The 21,400-nt window shown below is 47.4% G+C and overlaps 1 protein-coding gene across 1 annotated transcript in view; it reads left to right on the top strand.

Annotated features, from left to right (window-relative positions):
* loxhd1a (lipoxygenase homology PLAT domains 1a) overlaps positions 1-21,400 on the top strand; it is a 332,608-nt gene that overhangs the window by 287,579 nt on the left and 23,629 nt on the right. The window contains exons 38-43 of the mRNA XM_072497474.1: positions 2,520-2,731; positions 4,623-4,808; positions 5,183-5,310; positions 15,921-16,038; positions 19,054-19,231; positions 21,214-21,399. Coding sequence (XP_072353575.1) covers positions 2,520-2,731; positions 4,623-4,808; positions 5,183-5,310; positions 15,921-16,038; positions 19,054-19,231; positions 21,214-21,399 — 1,008 coding nt within the window. The remainder of the gene's footprint in view (positions 1-2,519; positions 2,732-4,622; positions 4,809-5,182; positions 5,311-15,920; positions 16,039-19,053; positions 19,232-21,213; position 21,400) is intronic.

Here is a 21,400-nt window from a genome sequence, read left to right on the forward strand (position 1 = left end):
AGTGAGGATTTAAACATTCTGGGCTGGATTCTTCATCCGAGAAACTAGGTTCTCCTGCAGAAGTAGAATCGCTCCTGGTCTGAGCTGGTGCTAGGAGCAGTGCCCAGATTTCCTTCTCCCTTTCCATGCAGATTTATGCATGGCGGGGAGCTGGAATCCCACTATCGGACCGCCATTTTGAGCTGGCAACCTGATCCTGATACCGAGGCCTGACGGTGGGCCCCTCCCCCCCCCCCCCCCCCCCCACAATGCAAATCCTGCAACCCCTTCCCCACTGAAATGTAGAGGCATCTTCTCCCTTCACCCCCCCCACCATAGGAATTATGGGTCACCTCCTCCACAGTACACACGCATGAGGGTGAAACAACCCCCCCGCCCCCGACCAAACCCCTCCATCAGAGATTCACCCGTACCAGAGACCGCCCTACATCAGAGATCCCCCAATAGAGACATCCCCATCATTCACCCCTGCCTGGAAGCTAAAGAGCAGTCTATGCAGCAACAGTGAATATTCGCTACTTTTTCACTTACCTGTCCCTTACACGTGCTGCCTCAGATAGAGTTGTTGAAAGCAGCAGCTGTTACAAGTGTCCTAGGCTTCGTACAAAGCCAAAACATGTCACAAGGCTTTAAACCCCTTCAAATTCCTTTTGTCTGTGAGGCCTCTATTCACTTTCAAAGATATGGAAATGCCGGTGCTAGACTGGGGTGGGCACAATATGAAGTCTGTCAAAATCAGGTTAAAGTCCATCAGGTTTATTTGAAATTACAAGCTTTTGGAGCGCTGCTCCTTCATTGGGTGAAGTCAAAGATAAATCACTTTTAGTAGGCTGCAATTGACAGGGTAATAGTTTCCAGGCAGCCAGATGTCTGGATTGTTTATTTTTATTTCCCTTCATTCTTGAATACATCTGAAGTACCCTGCTTTGAATCTAATCACAATGTTTAAAAGCATCTAGGAGATAAGTGCCTTCACTTCCTCTTTTTCTCAGCAGAAAGCACTTCACTTCTTTTGATGTGGTCGGGAGCTCTTAATCATAGCTATCATAGCTAGATGTCTCTGATATGGAGGGTGCCTGATATGAGGGGTCCCTGATATGAGGGGTCTCTGATATGGTGTCTCTGTTGGTAGTCTGATGGGGGTCTCTGTTGGGGGTCTAATGGTGCATCTGATGGAGGTGTTTCTGTTGGGGTTCTGATGGTGGGGTCTCTGTTAGGGGTCTGATGGAGTTGTGGTGGGCAAGATTTACATTGTTGATCCCTCCAATGGACTTTGGGCATCTACATTACTTATATACCCCCATGACTCACCAAACGGCCCACCACATCAGGGCCACGCTTGAAAATGCCGAGAGGACCGAAGCATCCTGGGGCACTGGAGAATTGAAATCCAGTCCATTAATCAGATGCAAATGAGTTTAAATGACTAATTTGCATTTTCCCACTGGCACGTGGCATGTCGTCCGCCGCTCGATTCTCCACCGCATTGGGAACCCCATAACGGTGGTGGGCAGCAAAGAATCCACCCCTCTAACTCACTCCATCATGCAGAAACACCAACCAATAATTCTTGGGAAATTGTAGGGGGCATTCTCCGTTGCCCACCACCAGTAGCGAATTTCCTGATGCTGCGGAGAATCTCGAGTCGGGGATAAAAATGGGATCGCCGCCCGACGAGGAACCCCACCATCAGTCGCCCCTGCCTGGGAGCTAAAGAGTCCAGGCAGAAACAGAGGAACATCACTGCTTTTTCACTAACCTGTGCCTTACACCTGCTGCCTCAGACAATGTAGAAAGCAGCAGCTTTTAGAAAGTCAAAACACATCACAAGGCTTTAACCCCCCTCACACTTTGATCTGCAAGACTTCTATTCACTTTCAAAGGGAAATAGCATTTAGTAGGCTGTAATTGGCAGGGTAATAGCTTCCAGGCAGCTAGATGTCTGGATTGTTTTTTTTTATTTCCCTTCACACTTGAATGCATCTCAGGTACCCTACTGTGAGCCTAACCGCAGTGTTTATAAATATCTAGCTATGATTGACAGCTCCTGCCACATCAAAATAAGTTAAGTGTTTTCTGCTGAGAAAAAGAGGAAGTGAAAGAACCGATTTCCTAGGTGTTTCTAAACCTTGACACTGGAAATGACAACATCAAACTCAGCCCTGTTGATCTTGCAAAATCAGCTGCATGATGCTTACAGAGTCAAAAAACTGAGAGTTCTAAATTCTCTTGGCGAGGAGCTTAACTTGGAGGGAGAGCTTAATTCCGGTGAGGTGACCTTTTCCTGACCTTGTTTGTCAGGAAGCTCAACCCACCTTGATCCCGCCTTGAAAAAATTTCAACAGCTTATCCTGCCGTTCGGAAGCAGACTTTTTGACTCCGACCAAACCTTCCAAGATTCCCACTGTTAGTGGGAATGGAAAATTCTGTTAGTAGTTCGTGGTTCCTAAGGAGAAAAGGGGAGGAGGAACAAATCAGGAGATAATAAAATAACATTTTCCTTCCCTCTAACCTGTTAGCTGCCATCCCATACCACATAACAATTACCACAGGCCAGGAGAGAGATGCTGGCACCAATAGCCGTGTATATATCATCATCATGGGGCCTATGAAGATTCACACTTCACGAATGTGGCTGGAGCTTCCTGAAGGGAAGAATGCATTTCTTCCTGGATCAATGGAAAAGTTCCAGGTGATGGGGTTGGACGTTGGAGAGATTAAGAAAATTGAGGTGAGCCCAGACGAATGATTACTGTATCCCAGTTTATTACCTCTGTCCAATAACCACAATGTTCCTGTCAGCACAGGATTATGACACAAGACCCATTCGGCTCATTGGTTTAATGTGTTCTGGATCTGTTCATATTTTTCAAATATTCGCAAACATCAGATGGGGGATAAAATCAAGACTTTTAAATTTGTCCTGCAACTATTTTAAAGTGCTCCAGTTTGTTCCCCTCTGTCTCAAAGTGGAATTATAATCTTGCAGTTACAGAGGGACTAACTGCCCTCTGGTACCTCGTCACGTGACCATTCCTGACATGCTCAGTTGGGCACCAAGTTCAGAAACACAGGAAATAGGAGCAGGCCATACGGCCCTTTGAGCCTGCTCCTCCATTCAATTAGATCATGGCCTTTCTTCTACACCAACACCATTTACCTGCAAATCCCTTGATATCTTTACTATCTAGAAATTCATCAATCTCTGCTTTGAACTTTCTCTGTGGCTGAGGCACTACAATCCTCTGAGGTAATAATAATATTTATTGTCACAAATGGGCTTACATTAACACTGCAATGAAGTTACTGTGAAAATCCCCTAGTCGCCATATTCCAGCGCCTATTCGGGTACACAGAGGGAGAATTCAGAATGTCCAAATGACCTAATAGCACGTCTTTTGGGACTTGTGGGAGGAAACCGGAGCACCAGAGGAAACCCACACAGACACAGGGAGAATGTGCAGACTCCGCCCCAAGCCAGGAATCGAACCTGGGACCCTGGCGCTGTGAAACCATAATGCTAACCACTGTGCTACCGTGCTGCTCACAGATAGAGAATTCCAAACATTCTCCACCGTCTAAGTGAAGAGATTCCTCCTCATATCAGTTTAATAGAATTTACAATGCAGAAGGAGGCCATTTGGCCCATCAAATAGGCACCGGCCCTTAGGAAAGAGCACCCCACTTAAGCCCACACCCCCACCCTATTCCTGTAACCCAGCAACCCCACCCAACCTTTTTGATATTAAGGGCAATTTATCATCACCAATCCATCAAACCTGCGCATCTTTGAACCAAATGGCTAGTACTAAATGGCCTGCCCCTCATTCTGAAACTGTGTCCCCTGATTCTAGACACCCCCAACCAGGGACAACATAGGTCCCACATCTACCCTGCCAAGCCTTGTTGTAAGAATTTTGTAAGCTTCAGCAAGCTATTATATACAGCATCACAACTGGCTGCAGCAATGTCTTCATCTGGTTTCAACAAGATCACCTCTCATTCTTCGCCCGTAATACTGTATCTTTCTCAGGAGGCTATGGGTCCTTACTCCAGAGACATGAACGCTAAATCCAGAATGGCATTCCAGTGCATTATTGAGCGAATCCGCACAGTCAGAGATGCCTTCTTTCACATGAGATATTAAAACAAGGACCTACCTTCCCTCTCGGGTAGACACCAAAGATCCTACCACACTATTAATGGAAGAACAGAGTAGTTCTTCAGGACAAGCATCAGATTGCTGATTGTGAGAGCTTGCTGGGCACTGATTGGCTGTTAACATTTTCTGCCCCAGAGTGACTAATCTTCAAAAGTGTTTAAGCAAAATATTGCAGACGCTGGAAATCTAAAATCAACAAAAGGAAATTAAATGAATACTCTGTAGGTCAGATAGCATCTGAGAGAGGGGAAAGCAAAGACTTTGAGTAGAAAGGTCACCTGCCTGAAACGTTAATGTTGCTTCTCTCTCCACAGGTGCTTCTTGATCTGCTGAGTATTTCCAACGTTTCCTGTTTTTATTAGCTGTAAAGCCTTTCGGGTGTCCTGAGGTCAGAAAGGTCCTTCTTTTTACACTTACAATGTTGTATTGATTTCTGGTTGTCCTGGTTCCCTCTGAGCAGTTGGGTCACGACGGTGCCACCCCAGAGAGCTGCTGGCTGGTGGAGGAGCTGGAAATCTCTGTGCCGACCAAAGGCACCATGTACGTCTTTCAGTGCAAATGCTGGCTTGCCAAAGACCGAGGTGATGGGCTGACAGCGCGGGTGTTCAACATCCTCGATGCAGAAACTGTCCAGATTGGACACAAGGTAGGAACTGCTTCATATCTTCCTTGCAAGGTGCCAAACAATATATCATCCGGCTCAATCAGATGGATTTGAATGGGAATTTGTTCAGTTTGGGAATGGTGGATGAATGAGAATAAGGAGTAAGGTGGTTTGGCGAAATAACAGGAGCACAGAAAGGGAATCGATACAATAGCAGCAATGTAAAAGTGGACTGGAATAGTGGATCGGTAATGAAATTGTGTACAATAAATGGGATGGAAATTGGGAAACGGAATCAAAATGGTTAAATGGATCAAGTAGAACGCAAGTAAATAGGAACTGGATTGGTAATGGTGAATTCCTTGGTTGTGTCTGGTATCTGTTTGGAGTTGACAGTATATATGGTTGTTGAACAGGTCCCTTATGAAGTAACCGTGGTTACCGGTGACACCCCAAATGGTGGGACTGATGCCAACATTTACATGTCTGTCTTTGGAGCCAATGGGAGCACAGAGGAGATGCTACTCGATAAAAGTGGAGACAGGTGGGTTTTAATTCCAAAATGATTTCAAAGATCCAGGATTCGATCTCTGTCCGTCATTCCTGCTTTAAATAATCATCAATGTTGACATTTGTCACACCTTTTGTTTATTCTTACACAAGTTGTGGACGTCGCTGGTTAGGCGATTGTTTTTTTTAAATATTTTTATTGAGCTTTCAACATTTTATGTCACGCATTCACAGGGCCAAACAAGACCAACACATATATCAACAACAAGACGGAGTTCCAGCCCCCCATAACAAAAATACTTCTCTTGCAGGCTTTAAATCGCCAGACTTGGCCAAAACACGTATTTACAGTGGTTTATGTACATTGTGGTTCAGGCATTAATTTGCCAGCAAACCAGTCTCTTGTAGATTTCCTTCCTTGTGCCTGTCTCCCGTGTTCCTCTTGAATGCATAAGTTCCGCCCTCCCTTTCTTCCTCTTCCTTGTTCTGTGTCTCCCCTCACCCTCTCCCTACTTTATTGGTTGCTGGCCACAAACAGGTCTTGAAACAAGTTAGTGAACGGCTTCCATGTGCTATGAAAGCCTCTTTCCTTCCCGCGGACGGGGAACTTCACCTTCCTCAGCCTGAGAAGTTCTGCCAGGTCGCACAGCCAGTCTGCAGCCTTGGGTGGTGCTCCTGCCAATCACCAGCAGAGCAGATGTCTCCGGCAGTCAATTATAGAGGCAAAGACTAGGGCATCAGCCCCCCTGCCCATGAAGAGCTCTGGCTGCTCTGATACCCCGAAGACCGCCGCTAGTGGGCACTGCTCCACCCTCACTCCCACAACCTGGACATGGCCTCAAAGAAGGATGTCCACCATTTGACAAGTCTGGGCACGTCCAGAACATGTGGATGTGGTTGGCTGGCACCAATCACATTTGTCCTCCACCTCCAGGAAGAACCCACTCATTTGTGTTCTGGTTAGGTTTGCCCTGAGCACCACCTTTAGTTGCATTGGGCTCAGCCCTGTGCAGGTAGAGATGAAGTTTGCCCAGTGCAGTTCTTCAATCCAGATTCCCCCCCATCTCCTTGCCTAGTTCTTCCTCCCACTTTTTCTTGGTTTTGTCCAGTGGTGAGAGTACCTCTTCTAACAGTTCTCCATACATGTCCGCACAGTCCCCCTCCCCTAGGTCACCTGTGTTCAGTAGTCTTTCTAATAGTGAATGGTCTGGGGCGGGATTCTGCCGTAATCAGCGGGGCGGGCAACACTGGCGGGACGGAGTGCCGTGAACCACTCCAGTGTCGGGCCGCCCCAAAGGTGCGGAATCCATTGTGTTTCGGAGCCATGAGGTCATGTTGCAGCTGTACAAATCTCTGGTGCGGCCGCATTTGGAGTATTGCGTGCAATTCTGGTCGCCGCATTATAGGAAGGATGTGGAAGCATTGGAAAGGATGAAGAGGAGATTTACCAGAATGTTGCCTGGTATGGAGGGAAGATCTTATGAGGAAAAGCTGAGGGACTTGAGGCTGTTTTCGTTAGAGAGAAGAAGGTTAAGAGGTGACTTAATTGAGGCATACAAGATGATCAGAGGATTGGATAGGGTGGACAGTGAGAGCCTTTTTCCTCGGATGATGATGTCTAGCACGAGGGGACATAGCTTTCAATTGAGGGGAGATAGATATAGGACAGATGTCAGAGGTAGGTTCTTTACTCAGAGAGTAGTAAGGGCGTGGAATGCCCTGCCTGCAACAGTAGTGAACTCGCCAACACTAAGGGCATTCAAATGGTCATTGGATAGACATATGGACGATAAGGGAATAGTGTAGATGGGCTTTAGAGTGGTTTCGCAGGTCGGCGCAACATCGAGGGCCGAAGGGCCTGTACTGCGCTGTAATGTTCTACTCCAATTTACGCCGTCGGGACGGGCAAAAACCGGGCAGGACTTCGGACCATCGCGGGCCTGAGAATTCGGGGAGTCCCGGGGCACATTGACTCGTGCCGGTCCCCGCCATTCTCCGAGGCGGGTGGCGCGACTCACGCCGGGCCGATTTTTGGGGGGCGGGAGAATTTGGGGGCGGGATTCACGCCAACCCCCGGCGATTCTCCAACCCGGCGGGGGGTCGGAGAATCCCGTCCCTGGTATCTGGGACTACATCGATGTTTCCTTGCGGAGGAAGTTTTTGACCTGTATGTATCTGAGGTTGTTCCCTCTCAGGAGCTGAGACTTCACCGTGAGTTCCTCCAGAATCACTACTCTACCGTCAGTGTACATGTCCCTCACCGTCAGTATCCCCTTGTCCTCTGTCCAGCTCTTGAAAGAGGCATCCATTGCCGGGGGAGTGAATCTGTGATTATTGCAGATAGAGGCTGTTGTGTTATGTAATTTGGAATAACACAAGCTGCCACTTGATGCAGTTTTGAGTAAAAGATGCTTCAGACTTTGAAGTGAGTTCAATGTGTTTTATTGAACTACCAGCACAGTTCTCAATGAGTTCGACTCTCTGCTAATCTAAATGTAGTAACTCAGTCTAACTAAACCAGCCTTGCTCTAAGCCACGTGCTGGGGTGTGATGCTGAGGATACACCCTGTCTCACTCTGTAGATGTTGGTCTGTGGAAAGAGGCGGGGTGTGAGTGCCTCATCCCTTTTATAGTGAGATACTACCCCTGAGTGTCCTGACTGCTCATTGGTCATGTCCTATTCTATGTGTTCATTAGCTGCATGTTTGCATATCGTGACAGAAGCCATAGTGCACATTTTGGTTAGTCCGAATTGCTGTCTCATTTGGTTCCACATTCGGGGCGTGGTCACTACCACTGGGAGTTTCGAGTACCTGGCGGGGGGGGGCATGGGAGTTCAGTTGCGGCTAGCGCTCGGAGAGATGTCCCCGTGCAGGAACTATTCCCCATCCTCACTCACTCTGCTCCCGGTTCCTTGACCCATCCCCGTACTCCTTCTGCGGTGGCCACCTGGTGGTAGAGCTGGAGGTCCGGGAGGGCCAGGCTTCCCACACTCTTCCTCCTCTGCTGGTCCTTCCCCCCGCCCCCCCCCCCCTCCCCTCCCCGCCCTCCCCCTCCCCACACACACACACACAAACGCCAAGATTAACTTATCAACGGTGTCGAAAAACGTCTTGGGGATGTAAATCGGGTGGGATTTGAACAGAAAGAGGAACCTGGGCATCTGGTTTATCTTGATCGTCTGTATTCTCCCTGCAATGGAGAGAGGGAGTGGGCCCCACCTCTGCGGGTTCTTTTTGACTTCCTCCAGCAGACGCTCTAGGTTCCACTTGTGGATCCGTGTCCAGCCGTGGACTATTTGGTTCCCAGGTAGTGGAATTTGGTCTGGGCCAGTTTAAACGACAGCCTCCCCAGCTCTGCCCCTCCCCCCTGCGGGTTCACAGGGAAGATTTTGCTCTTACTCAGTTTAAGTTTGTAGCCTCAGAAGGCTCCGAACTCTTTCAGGAGTTTCATTATTTCTTCCATGCTGGTCCGGGGGTTCGAGATGTAGAGGAGCAGTCATCCGCATAGGGTGAGACTCTATGCTCTCTGTCTCGCTTTTGGACACAACTCCACCCCTTCGTCACTGTAAGGGCGATCGCCAGTGGCTCGATCACCATGGCATACAGCGGCGGGGACAGCGGGCATCCCTGCTGTTGTGTTGTTCACCCTGGGGTAACACGGATTGCACACAATGCAGTTATCTGATCAAGTATACACCAAACGTGGGCATTGGTTCAATATAAGGTTTATTGAACTTCAGCAACGAAGCACACAGCTGCCTGTGGGTTGACTCTTTACTACTCTAAGTAAACTAACATTAACTATCTAGACCAGGCTAGCTCTGATCCACGTGTAGAAGGTGTTGAATGATTTGTACACCCTGACTGTCACTATAGCTATCACCAGTGGAAAGAGGCAGAGTGCTGATGCCTCGTGTGTTTTATAGTTGGAAGCCCCCCTCTGGTATCCTGTCTTGTGATTGGTCGTGTTCTGTTCTGTACATTGATTGGCTCACCTGGGTGTCTGTCACTGCCTGCTTTTACCTCATGATGTGCAGGGGTGCATATTATGACACCTACCTCATGCTTCGGAAGTATCCAGAGCTGGTGGTATTTGTCCGTACGCTCGCCATGGGAGTTCTGTACAGTAGTTCCACCCAGGAGGTGAACCCTGGCCCAACCCCAAACCATTACGATTGTGGAGTACTCCACTCCTACAAACCCTGGATGCACCGCTTTCCCCACTACGAAGAAGTCGATCTTCCTGTCTTGGTACCGGTGCAGCTTTGTGATGATGGCCCAGGGCTGTTCCCCCGTTTTAGGCCATGGCTGGAGTGACCTCAGGGCTCTGTCTACCACTGGGGGTTTGGGGAGGTTCTCCCCGCAGACCAGTTTACCCAGGAAATGGGCCACGTACACCGTGGGGCTCCTGCTCTCGGTACCCTCCAGTAGGCCCACAATGCGGAGATTCTGGCGATGCGAGCAGTTCTCCTGGTGCTCGACCTTCTCTTTCAGTGTTTCCTGGGTTGCCTCCAACCTTGCCACCTCCGTCTCCAATGAGATGATCCAGTCGCTCTGGTCGGTCACTGCTTTCTCCAGCTCCCTGATGGTTGCCTCCTGTGCCTCCAGTCGTTGTTCCGTCCTTTCCAACACCACCTTGAAGAGGGCCAGGGTGTCTGCGACCACTGCCTTCACTGTTGCATCATCTCTGGTTTGATGCTCTGTGCTTTAGGAGCTCCTGTGTTAGGAGGTCCATGCACTAGCTTGTCGGTGGGTAGTCCGGTGTGTGCCTTAGCAACCCGGCCTGCTCAGGTGCAACCGGCTCCATCCCACTCCGCGTGCTCGTTGTTGGCCTGTCCATCCTATCCAGGCTGTTACTGATCTCTGTCGGAGGATCGGGGGATTTCCACAAATATAGTAGCCTATATTTGGTCTACAAGTGCCAAAATCCAACTTCCAGGAGGAGAGCACCTTTCCTGGGCCGCTCAGCATATCCCTGTCACTGGAAGTCTTAATCTCCCTTGATAAGGTGGTGGTGAGCTGCCTTCTTGAACCGCTACACCCCACACAGTGTAGGTACACCCACAGTGCTGTTAGGGAGGGAGTTCCAGAAATTTGATGAACCAACAGTGAAGGAACGGTGATATATTTCCAAATCAGGATGGTGTTTGGCTTAGAGGAGAACCTCCAGGTGGTGCTGTTCCTTTCTAAGTGCTGTTACTTGAATTATTTCATTGGTTTTCTTTCCAATGTTGGTAGTGTGTGTCCTAAGTGTATTTATTTACCAGCTGCAACAACAAAAAATAAATCAGTCTTTTGCTAGTTATTTGGTACTTTCTTTGCTTTTTTAAATAATATTTGGTTTCCAATGGATACTTTTGAAGCAAAGATACAAAGGAACAAAACTAAGAAAAAGCAGTTAACTGTGCCACCTGATATAAACTTTAAGGAGCAATGGTCCTTTGTAACGGTCCAAATAAAAGTGGACAATTCTCTTATCAGTTGGGTGGTCTCCATTTGATATAAGTAGTAGTGAAAATGTCAGTATCTATTATGGAGGATGTGATATAAAGAAATTATATACATGATTGGGCAGAGTAAAGATTGATTTATGTAAGGGAAATAATGTTTGACACACCTGTTGGGATTTTCTGAGGATGTTACCTGCAGCATAGATGAAGGAGGCGAAGTGGATGTGGTGTATTTGGAATTTCAGAAGGTTTTTAATAGCGTCCACCACAGTGGGAGACAATGGTGTGGTGGCATTGTCACTGAGTTAGTAATCCAGAGACCTTTGGGTAATGCTCTAACGGCTGGATTTGAATACCATCATGGACGATGGTGGAATTTCAATTCAACCAAAGGCATTTGGAATTAAAAGTCTAAAAATGATTGTTGATAGGCAGATAAACCCATTTACCACTGCTGCCAACGGCGCTGAGGCCCCAGGTTCGATCCCGGCTCTGGGTCACTGTCCGTGTGGAGTTTGCACATTCTCCCCGTGTTTGCGTGGGTTTCGCCCCCACAACTCAAAAGATGTACAGGCTAGGTGGATTGGCCACGCTAAATTTCCCCTTAATTGGAAAACAAATATGAATTGGTTACTCTAAATTTATAAAAAGTAAAAAACTGTTAAAAACAAGTCAACAGGGTTTGCATATTTCTGTAATCGGTTTACAATGCCAAAAAATACCTCAATAAAATTGTTTGTTAAAAAAAAGCAAGTCAACAGGGAAAGAAACCGGATGGGACACTAGGCATCAGAAATGCCTCGGTCTTTGGCAAGCCAGCATTTTCACTGAAAAATATGCAGGATGCCTTTGTTCAACACAGAGATTTCCAGCTCCTCCAGCGTCTCTCCGGAGTGGCATCATCGTGACCCAACTGTTCAGAGGGAGCCAGACACAACCAGAGGTCAACTTTCTGGTGAACATCTGGGGCTTGTACCAAAATTAGGAGAGCTGTCTCACAGACTACTCGGGCAACAGCCTGATGGAGGCATACCTTACACATAGCATCCTTACAAATAATGTCCCAGACACCACCATCACCATCCCTGGACCTGTCCTGCCTGTGCCACCAGAGGTGGCGGCACAGTGATATACAGTCGGGGGGGAAATTGCCCTGGGTGTTCTCAACATTGATTCACAACCCCATGAAGTCTCAAGGCATTAGGTGCAATGTGGGCAAGGAAACTGGCTGATTGTCTGGCACCCCCCACTTCAGCTGATGAATCCCTACTCCTCCATGTTGAACACCACCCAGCAGAAACATTGAGGGTGGCAAAGGCACAGACTGTCTTCTGGTTGGGGGTCTTCAATGTCCATCACCAAGAGTGGCATGGTAGCACCACTACAGGAGGCCGAGTCCTTAAGGACATAGCTTCGGCGCATGATGAGGGAACCAACAAGTGGGAAAGACACACTTGACCTTATCCTCACCAACCTACCTGCGGTAAATGCATCTATATCAGTAGGAGTGACAACTGCACAATCCTTATGGAGACCAAGTCCTGTCGTCCCATTTAAGATAACCTCCATCGTGTTGAGTGGCATTGCCATCATGATAAATGGGATAGGTTTTGAATAGATCTAGCAACTCAAGACTGGGCATCCATGAGGCGCTGTGGGCCATCAGCAGCAGTAGAATTGTATTCAACCACAACCTGAAACCTCCTGGCCCACCATATCCCCCACTCTACCATTACCACCAAGCCAGGGGATCCACCCTGGTTAAATGAAGAGTGCAGGAGAGGATGCAAGGACATCAGGCGCACTGAAAAATGAGGTATCAACCTGGTAAACCTACAACATGTATGGCACGGTGGCACAAGGGTTAGCACTGCTGCCTCACAGCGCCAGGGACCAAGCTTCAATTCCAGCCTTGGGTCACTGTTTCTGTAAGAGTCTGCACATTCTCCCCGTGATTGCGTTGGTTTCCTCCGGGTGCTCCGGTTTCCTCCCACAGTCCAAAGATGTGCAGGTTATGTCGATTGGCCATGATAAATTGCCCTTCGTGTCCAAAGATGTGCAGTTAGGTTATGGGGCTGTGGAGATAGGGCAGGTGAGTGGACATGGGTAGAGTGCTCTTCAAAGGGTCGGTGCAGACTCGATGGGCCAAATGGCCTCCTTCTGCATTGTAGGACACTATGACAAGAATATTTACGTGTCAAACTGTGTAAGCAGGGTTAGGGTGAAATAAATACTGATGATTGAGGTTTTAATAGTGAGGTTTAAGAATTAATAAGAAAATAATTGAAAAAGATTACAGATTTATTTGTCATGAAGTCAGCATATTTCTTTGTTGCAAAAGTCAGCGTCGAGCACACTCGAACTGCAGTTGGCTTTGTAAAATTTAAAGGCAGGTCAGCAGAAACTCTAGCTGCAAGGGCTGCACGAGCTGACGCCATGAGCGATGACAAAGGCTTGGAGTCAGGCAGCAAGTCTTAGTACCAGATAGAGATGGGGGCGGGGGTCATACCAAGATAAACTTGAAACCTCTGCAAAGGGTGTAGGTGTAAGTGTGTGCCTAGTACAAGATGTACCTGTTTTTGGTAAAATCTGTATGTAATAACATAGAACATAGAACATAGAAAATACAGCACAGAACAGGCCCTTCGGCCCACGATGTTGTGCCGAACCTTTGTCCTAGATTAATCATAGACAATCATAGATTATCATTGAATTTACAGTGCAGAAGGAGGCCATTCGGCCCTTTGAGTCTGCACCGGCTCTTGGAAAGAGCACCCTACCCAAACTCAACACCTTCACCCAACACCAAGGGCAATTTGGACATTAAGGGCAATTTATCATTGGCCAATTCACCTAACCTGCACATCTTTGGATTGTGGGAGGAAACCGGAGCACCCGGAGGAAACCCACGCAGACACGGGGAGGACGTGCAGACTCCGCACAGTCAGTGACCCAAGCCGGAATATTATGTGCCATAATAGGGAGATATTAGGATCTTGGATCCAATAATGGGGTCCAATATATAGCAGGCAATTTAGGGATTAAAAAGACTGCTAGGAGCAGAGTCAGAGGGATACACCAACAGCCTGAGTTACCTTTGCCCCATTCAGACTTTACCTCATTGGTGAGAATACACAGGATGATCCACTCAAGAGCCACTGTCATTTGTGACAACCTTGTTTGACCAGCCATCATCCCATCACAGAATCTGATAACCTATTTGTCCAGCAAAGGAAGGTTAGTTGCATAGTTATGCATAAATGGCATAGTTCTGTTCTTTAGCATAAACAGGAATGGGCATTCAGCCAACTCGGGCTAAGATACTGAACCAGATGCATAACGTTTTTAAGTTTTAAGACTGTGCATAAAGATCAATACATTCTGGGAATGATAATATAAGAAATATGGCTTGGTTATTTTGTAAACACACTTTATTAAAACAAAAGAAAAGAAAACAAATTTTAAACTTTTATTTCAGTTCTAACACTTACAGATTACATACCGTTTCTTAACCATAACACATTAGTTCCCATTAAACCACACAAAGAACAAAGGAAAGTACAGCACAGGAACAGGCCCTCCGGCCCTCCAAACCTGCGCCGACCATGCTGCCTGTTGGATTCCAGATGGTGGGACCATGAGAGGTCCGTCGGGAATTCGGCCGGTCGGGTACGGAGCATCGCGGGGCAGACCTCAGCAATGGCCTGAGGCAATGGCACAGCGTACTCCACGAGTACGCCAATTTATGGGGGCGGAGAATTGAAGAACTGGTGCCGCTTCCGATTTTGTGTGCCAAGACGGATTCTCCGCCCCTTCGCCGAATGCGATTTCGACGTCGGTGGGGCGGAGAATCCAGCCCAAGTTCTTTTAGAACCATTTTCAAAAGTCTGCAAGCTGGAGCAGTTTCCTTCATGACCTCTCTGGGTAACCTCCACAGCCTTCTGCTGTAACTGTTCAAACCCGCATTCTTTCTCTCTCTCGCTCTAAGCTCCCCCTCACCCCCTCAAACAAAGTTTCCTCCCTGAGGTGGCCTGAGATGTTCCCCTGGCTGGGTGAGTCAAGAACTGGGGATACAGCCTGAGAATAAGGGGCAGGCCATTTAAGACTGAGATGAGGACAAATTTCTTCACGCAGAGGATGGTGAATCTTTGAAATTAATCATTTAGAGGCCTGTGGAATTCAATCAGTGAGAATGTTCAAGACAGAAATTGATAGGTTTTGAGATCCTAATGACATCAAAGAATATGGAGATAGTGTGGGAAAATGGCTTAAGAGGTGAATGACCAGCCATGATCTGTTTGAATGGCAGAACAGGTTAGACAGACCAAATGGTCAACTCCTACACCTGTGTTCCTAAAATGTGTCAGGATGGATGTCCCTGGTACAATGGATTACAATGGCATGTTTCTGTGTCTATATTTCTATGATTTTATTATGTGTTAAGGTAAGTTTGGTGTAGATACATGTCTTCACTGGCTTTTCTTGTGGAGGATTGTTCCCGCCTCCCCACGACCATCACATCACGACCCTTAGCCGTTTTTCTTTTCGAATTCATGACCGGTGTATGGTGAACTCCCAACACGGCCGCAACTGAGGTTGAGCGAGTCGGACACGACCGCAGCAGCACAAAAGACGACAGTGGAAATTGGAAGGGCAGAAGAGCCCTAAAGATGGCAGGTCTACGCCCGATAGGCCACAGCAGTAGGAAGAGACGGGTGATTGAGGGAGAACAGACTTCTGCTCAGCCCCCTCCACCTTTTTGCTGCACATTGTTGGCAATTGTACAGCTACCCCAGTCTACCACACCTTTCTCCATGTGTTTTCAGGGAGTGGCGATAACAGGGACAGCAAGGAAATGGATAGGAGGCTGAGCTATGTCCTCTCTCACCCTTCCACACAATCTAAATATAGTAGTCGGGAAAGGGGTGATCAGCAGCGATCCAAGCAGGAGAGGGAGGAACAATGTCACGGTCAGAGCAGGGAGGCATCAGGACACCTCCATTTTCCCGTCATTTCTACCAGTATCCCACTGGATTTTAGTGAGGCGTATTCAGCCCCAAATCTCAGGAGACACGCATCCAGGTGAAAGATTATCTTCTAGCCAACTTCCATAGCTCCTGTCAGTGTGGTTATTCATTCTTGCTCTTATTTTTGCTGCTTCTTCTCGTAATCCATGTTGCATTTACTTCCAGATTTGAAAGAGGCCAAGAGGACACCTTCAACATGGTGATTGCGGATATTGCCCCCCTCCGAAAAATAAGGATACGCACTGACATCAAAGGATATCGTCCCGACTGGTTCCTGGATAAGGTAATGCTGAGGTCACACCAGAACTGAAGAGATGGCAGTAGGAAAGGAAAGTGGGATCACGGTGGGAGTTTTTTTTTCTTTTTCGTCCATGGGATGTGGGTGTCGCTGGCTGGGCCAGCATTTATTGCCCATCCCTAAGGTTAAGAGTCAACCACATTGTTGTGGGGATATAGTGAGCTACTGGGCTGGATTTTCCGGCCGTTGGGATTTCCCGCTGGCAGCGCACCCCCACCTGCGGGTTTCCCGCAGTATGGGTTGTCTTTAATAGGAAATCCCATTTTCAAATGGTGGTCGGAGAGAATCCCGCCGCCAGCGAACGGTGCACCACCAATAAAAACACGGACAAGAATCCTGTCCACTATGGCCTCTGGTAGGAAAGTTCAGAACAAATGAGCATAATTTTTAAATAGGAGCGAGGCCATTCAGGGGTGACATCAGGAAGACCCTATTCACCCAAAGGGCAGTGAAGATCCAGAACTCCAGTTATTGAGGTCAATTTAAATTTTCAAAACAGATTGCCAGATTTTTGTTAAGCAAAGGTATTAAGGGTTACTAAGGCAGGTGGATGGAGTTAAAATAATGGGCGGGATTTTCCGGCTGTTCCCAGCGGTGGAGGGGGTGAACAATGGGAAACCTTGTTAACAGGGGCGGGACCAGAAGATTCCACTTTTGGCCAATGGCAGGCCGCCTCCACTGCTCCAAAACACACTGCAGGTGGAGCGGGGTGGGGGGCGGGGACAGTGAAAATCCCATATCCTAATTGAATAGGAAAACAGGGCTGATTGGCCTACTCCTGTACTTGTGCTCCCATGCCTTGAGTTGTACCACGGCCACAATCACAGTTGATGACTTACATTGACTCTGACCAGGGTGGTGCTATGAGCTCGATGGACTGAATGGATTTGAACACGGAATTTTGGGATAGAATTCATGGAGCTGGCAGGAGACAATGGCATTTGAGGTCCTCAATGGGGGTGATCAGATAACTCTGGAGGAAGGATTGGGTCAAGGGACATTTCTGAGAATGGGTTGGTGACAACAGATTTGATTTCTGAGATTTGCAGATGTGAAAGTTGGATTTGCTGAGTGCAATATGAGTCAATGTCTGGTGATGCTGTGCTCAGCACGGCAAAGTGTAGCAAGTGCAGATGGGTGGGTAATGTTTAATGTATAACCTTTACTGCTTACCGTAACTTTTGCAAAACACTTTAAGGCTTCATTATAGATCAGGAAATTCCAGGTTTGATCCCCTTTAATTGCAGCCATAGCAGTTTGGGTACTGCAATTCCAGCATATTGGATTAGGCTGGCAAATCTCAGCTCACTCTGATCGCAGTGCTGCAAACTGAGGAAGTGAACAACCATACAAACCAAATGGGGAAAGGATTGCATGCAGCCAGTTGACAATCACTGTCAAGCCTCATAGATAAACAATGGTGACTTGGACAAGTTACCACAGCACAATCAGTACTTGTCAAACTGCATCACAATAAGAGGTTAAAATGATTCCTGAAGAGAAAAAGCTTCTGTCCTGAAGTTACGGTGTGGTACAATGCTGAGGCACCCTGAACATTGTGAAGAGGTGCTGTTCCCCCTCTGTGTGCCCGGGCAACGACACAGGCCAATAAAACAAAAAGGGTTTTACTGCTGAGTCTATTCCTAAACCGTCAGGTTCTTTTTAAAAGAGGTTTTCAAAGGCAGACAAACAAGGCAAAACACTATGGAGTGGGAACTGATTGAAAGACCTCCTCGGATGGTGCAGAGGAGAAATCGTGGAACGTCCAATATGATCCAAAGTTACATGGAAAGTCATTGCAAGTAAGATTTCTGATTGGAAAAAATTGAATAGACTTAGGGCGCAATCTAACGGAAAAGTTTCTAAGTGTGGTACTGAGCAGGAATTGCCGGGTGCTTCTTGACGCCCGACCCGGCGAGACCACTCCCGGTATCTAACGGCAATTAGGGCCAGTAATGATGCCACACGGGCTTCACGTCGGAAGTAACTGTCCCACTAGCTGATTTACCTGGATCGCGCCAGCAGCACCCCGCAAACGAGGGGGGGGGGCAGCTCTTAAACCATTCCCGCAGAGCAAACCCCAGAGAGCATGCAGCCATGCCACCGCACAGATCAGCTCCGCGAGGGGTCGACGGGTCACCCACGGGGCATCCAGTACCACCTGGGAGGCAGTGGCAGCAGCCGACAGCGCGGCTAGTGTCGCAAGAGGAGTGCCACCCAGTGCCGCAAGAAACCAAATGACTCCCACCCGTCCGCGATGCATGCCTGTGGAGAGGCAGAATGGGTGGAGTTTGAAATCATGTGGAGGGTGACACAATTTTCGAGATTTTTGCGGGTCAGGACAATATACAGGTCCCGACCCAATTGGGGGGGGGGGGGGGGTGTACAGCCCCCATCAGGAAGATCCCAGTGACATGGCCATTCTGCCCTTATTTATGATCCCGTCCCTCGCAAGATCACTCTGAGGCATAAACACATCAGGTGGACAACCCGGAATGGAAATTTCATAAATGCCCCTTCATAGCCGCCCTGGCTTGGCTAACACAATTCTGCCAAGGGGGCCGAATGGGCATTGTATTTAAATGATTAACTTGTAGGGGCCAGCAATGGAATCCCACCACATATTGGAAGTGATTTCTTAGGCACATTTGAGGAGATATAGTGATTGTGTTGACACAGGTGTAAACAAAGAAAGAACATTAAGGGCGGGACTTTCTGGACCTTTTCATTGGTGTGCCCCTCCCGTCCCGCCGAAGTCAACCCCAGCTGTAAAAGACAGCAGAGAATTCCGGCGAGGCAGAGTGTCCATTTTCCTGAGGGCATAAGTGCATTGCTGACCTTTCTTAAAGCAGTGGAACAGTGGAAATTGGATTGTAGGATCTGTAAGTGGTGAAAAGAGGGTTTGTGGTTAAATAATGATAATGTCCTCAATGAACTTGGAAGGAATGCCTGCACTGATTTTATTTCAGTCCAGATGCATGTTTCTTTTTCACCTTTTAGGTTATCATGCTGAATCAGTCCACCAAGGAAGTCACCACATTTACCTATAATGACTGGCTCTCAAAAACACGGGGTACCAAGAGGTCAACCATCTGTGAGCTGGCTGCGGTGATCGACGATGAAGAGATGGTGGAGAAAACAACCTACATCATCACTGTAAAGACCAGTGACATTTCAGGTTGGTAAGAGTCTGTTGCATTTCGGCATTAAACATTTGGTGGTCACCAGTTAGCTCAGTTTTGTCATAAGGTGTAAGAAACCATTAAATGCCTGCAACTCCTGGGTATCTGCATAAGACATGTAAACTTTCAACTCAAGAGATTGTGAGTTCAAATCCCACAGTGGCAAGCTGTAAAACTGAAGTCAATAAAATATAGAGCTTTCCTGTCACACTGCTCCCAGCTGCACTGTAAGTATAAATTACTTGGTACACTTTAGTGGGGTATCGCCACCAAAAGGCTCCATCCTTAGGGGCTGGTTTAGCACAGTGGGATAAACAGCTGGCTTGTAAGGCAGAACAAGGCCAGCAGCGCGGGTTCAATTCCCGCACCGGCCTCCCCGAACAGGCGCCGGAATGTGGCGACTAGGGGCTTTTCACAGTAACTTCATTGAAGCCTACTTGTGACAATAAGTGATTATTATTATTATCCTTCTGGCTCCTTGCTGTGCAGCTGCAGGTCTCTGAACACTTGCCCACTTCTGCTGACGCACACCACCCCACCAGCCACAATGACCCGCCAATCAAAGTTCCCGGGTTAGACTCAGCTGGGTAATATTTTGGAAAGTTTCATGTCACCTCCAACAAAGAACACAGCAAAATGAAAAGGCCAACGCACCACACGAATGGTGAAAAATTAAGTAAGTGGGGGGGAAGGGGGCAGTGTTAGAGAAAAACTCTACATTGTATTCACTTCAGCTTGCCAATGTGGATTTTAAAAAATATATTTTAATTAAAGTTTATATTTTTACACTGTACACACAAAGAAACCTGCTTTCTGTGGCCCTGGTGTGGAATTTGAAGAAGCCAATGATTTACCTGAGAAGCTGATAATTCCATTAAATAACTCTGGAACTGGTGCCTTCCCAATTTTTTTAACTTGTGGATTGTTTGCCTTTTATGGAGCTGATGAACAGAATGCTAGAGCTGTTGAGAATGGTATCTGGGTCCTTAAGCAAATGCAGAACACATGCATGTATTAAGTAATCATGTACCCATTTTGTTTTGACCTTTAAAAATCATCGCCCCCCCCCCAACCCCTTTTCTGTTGCTGCTCAGGACGTTCCCACACAAGATCGCTGACTTGAGTAATCTGTCAGATTGTGACATGGATCTGCATTAACTCTCCTCCATGGTGCCGCTTACAGCAGCTTTTAACAATGCTGTGCCACTATTTCCAGGGAAATTCTGTTTCCTAAATTTCATTCTTATCAAGTGAGTTTCACATAATTGGACTGATGGGACTGATATTCTATGTGCTGAATAACCTTATGTAAAGGTGGATTCTTATTGTTTTTGTTGCTTTACAAACATGTGATGAAACAACCATAAATACATCATCATGTTTGTACGCCAACTTAAAGGTAATTTCATAATTTCATATCTCATATTTGAAAGTTACAGAACCACAGAATTGTCACGGCAGAGGAGACCATGCCATTAAATTTGCATCAGCTCTCCGAATGAGCAATTCACTCAGTGCCATTCCTGGCCCTGCTCTCCTTAGCCCTGCACATTCTTCCTTTGCAGATAACAGTCCAATTCCTTTTTGAGCGCCTCATTTGAACCGGCCACCACCGCACTCTTAGGCAGTGAATTTCAAACCCTAACCACTCACTGCGGGAGAGTTTTTTCTCCTGTCGCTTTTGCTTCTTTTACCATTTGCTTTATATCTGTGCCATGCAGTCTTCATCCCACAGCAAAGGACAGTCCTGTATGTAAAGCCACCATAGTCCCAGATGACTATAGACTGCTTTCCCTTTTGAAGGGGAGAGCTGACTGGTGGTGATTTAACCTGAGAATCGCCACACCTCAGGTGAGGGGCAAGGTTGAGAAGGCGGGACCTTCATGAATAACCTCAGGTGTACTGGAATTGAACCTGTAAGTACTCAGTTGACAGGCACAGAGAGTATTTATACTACGTTTCTATTTGGTGAACCCAGGGGCTGGAACTGATGCCAATGTATCCCTCATCATCTTCGGAGAGCATGGTGACACCGGCACCCTGGCACTGAAGCACTCTAACAATTCCAACAAGTTTGAACGGAAATCCACAGACATTTTCAAGTTCGCAGACATGTTGAGCCTAGGAAATCTGGCTAAAGTCCGGGTATGGCATGACAACAAGGG

Source organism: Scyliorhinus torazame, chromosome 3 (genome assembly GCF_047496885.1).
Source record: "Scyliorhinus torazame isolate Kashiwa2021f chromosome 3, sScyTor2.1, whole genome shotgun sequence".
Classification (NCBI taxonomy): Eukaryota; Metazoa; Chordata; class Chondrichthyes; order Carcharhiniformes; family Scyliorhinidae; genus Scyliorhinus; species Scyliorhinus torazame.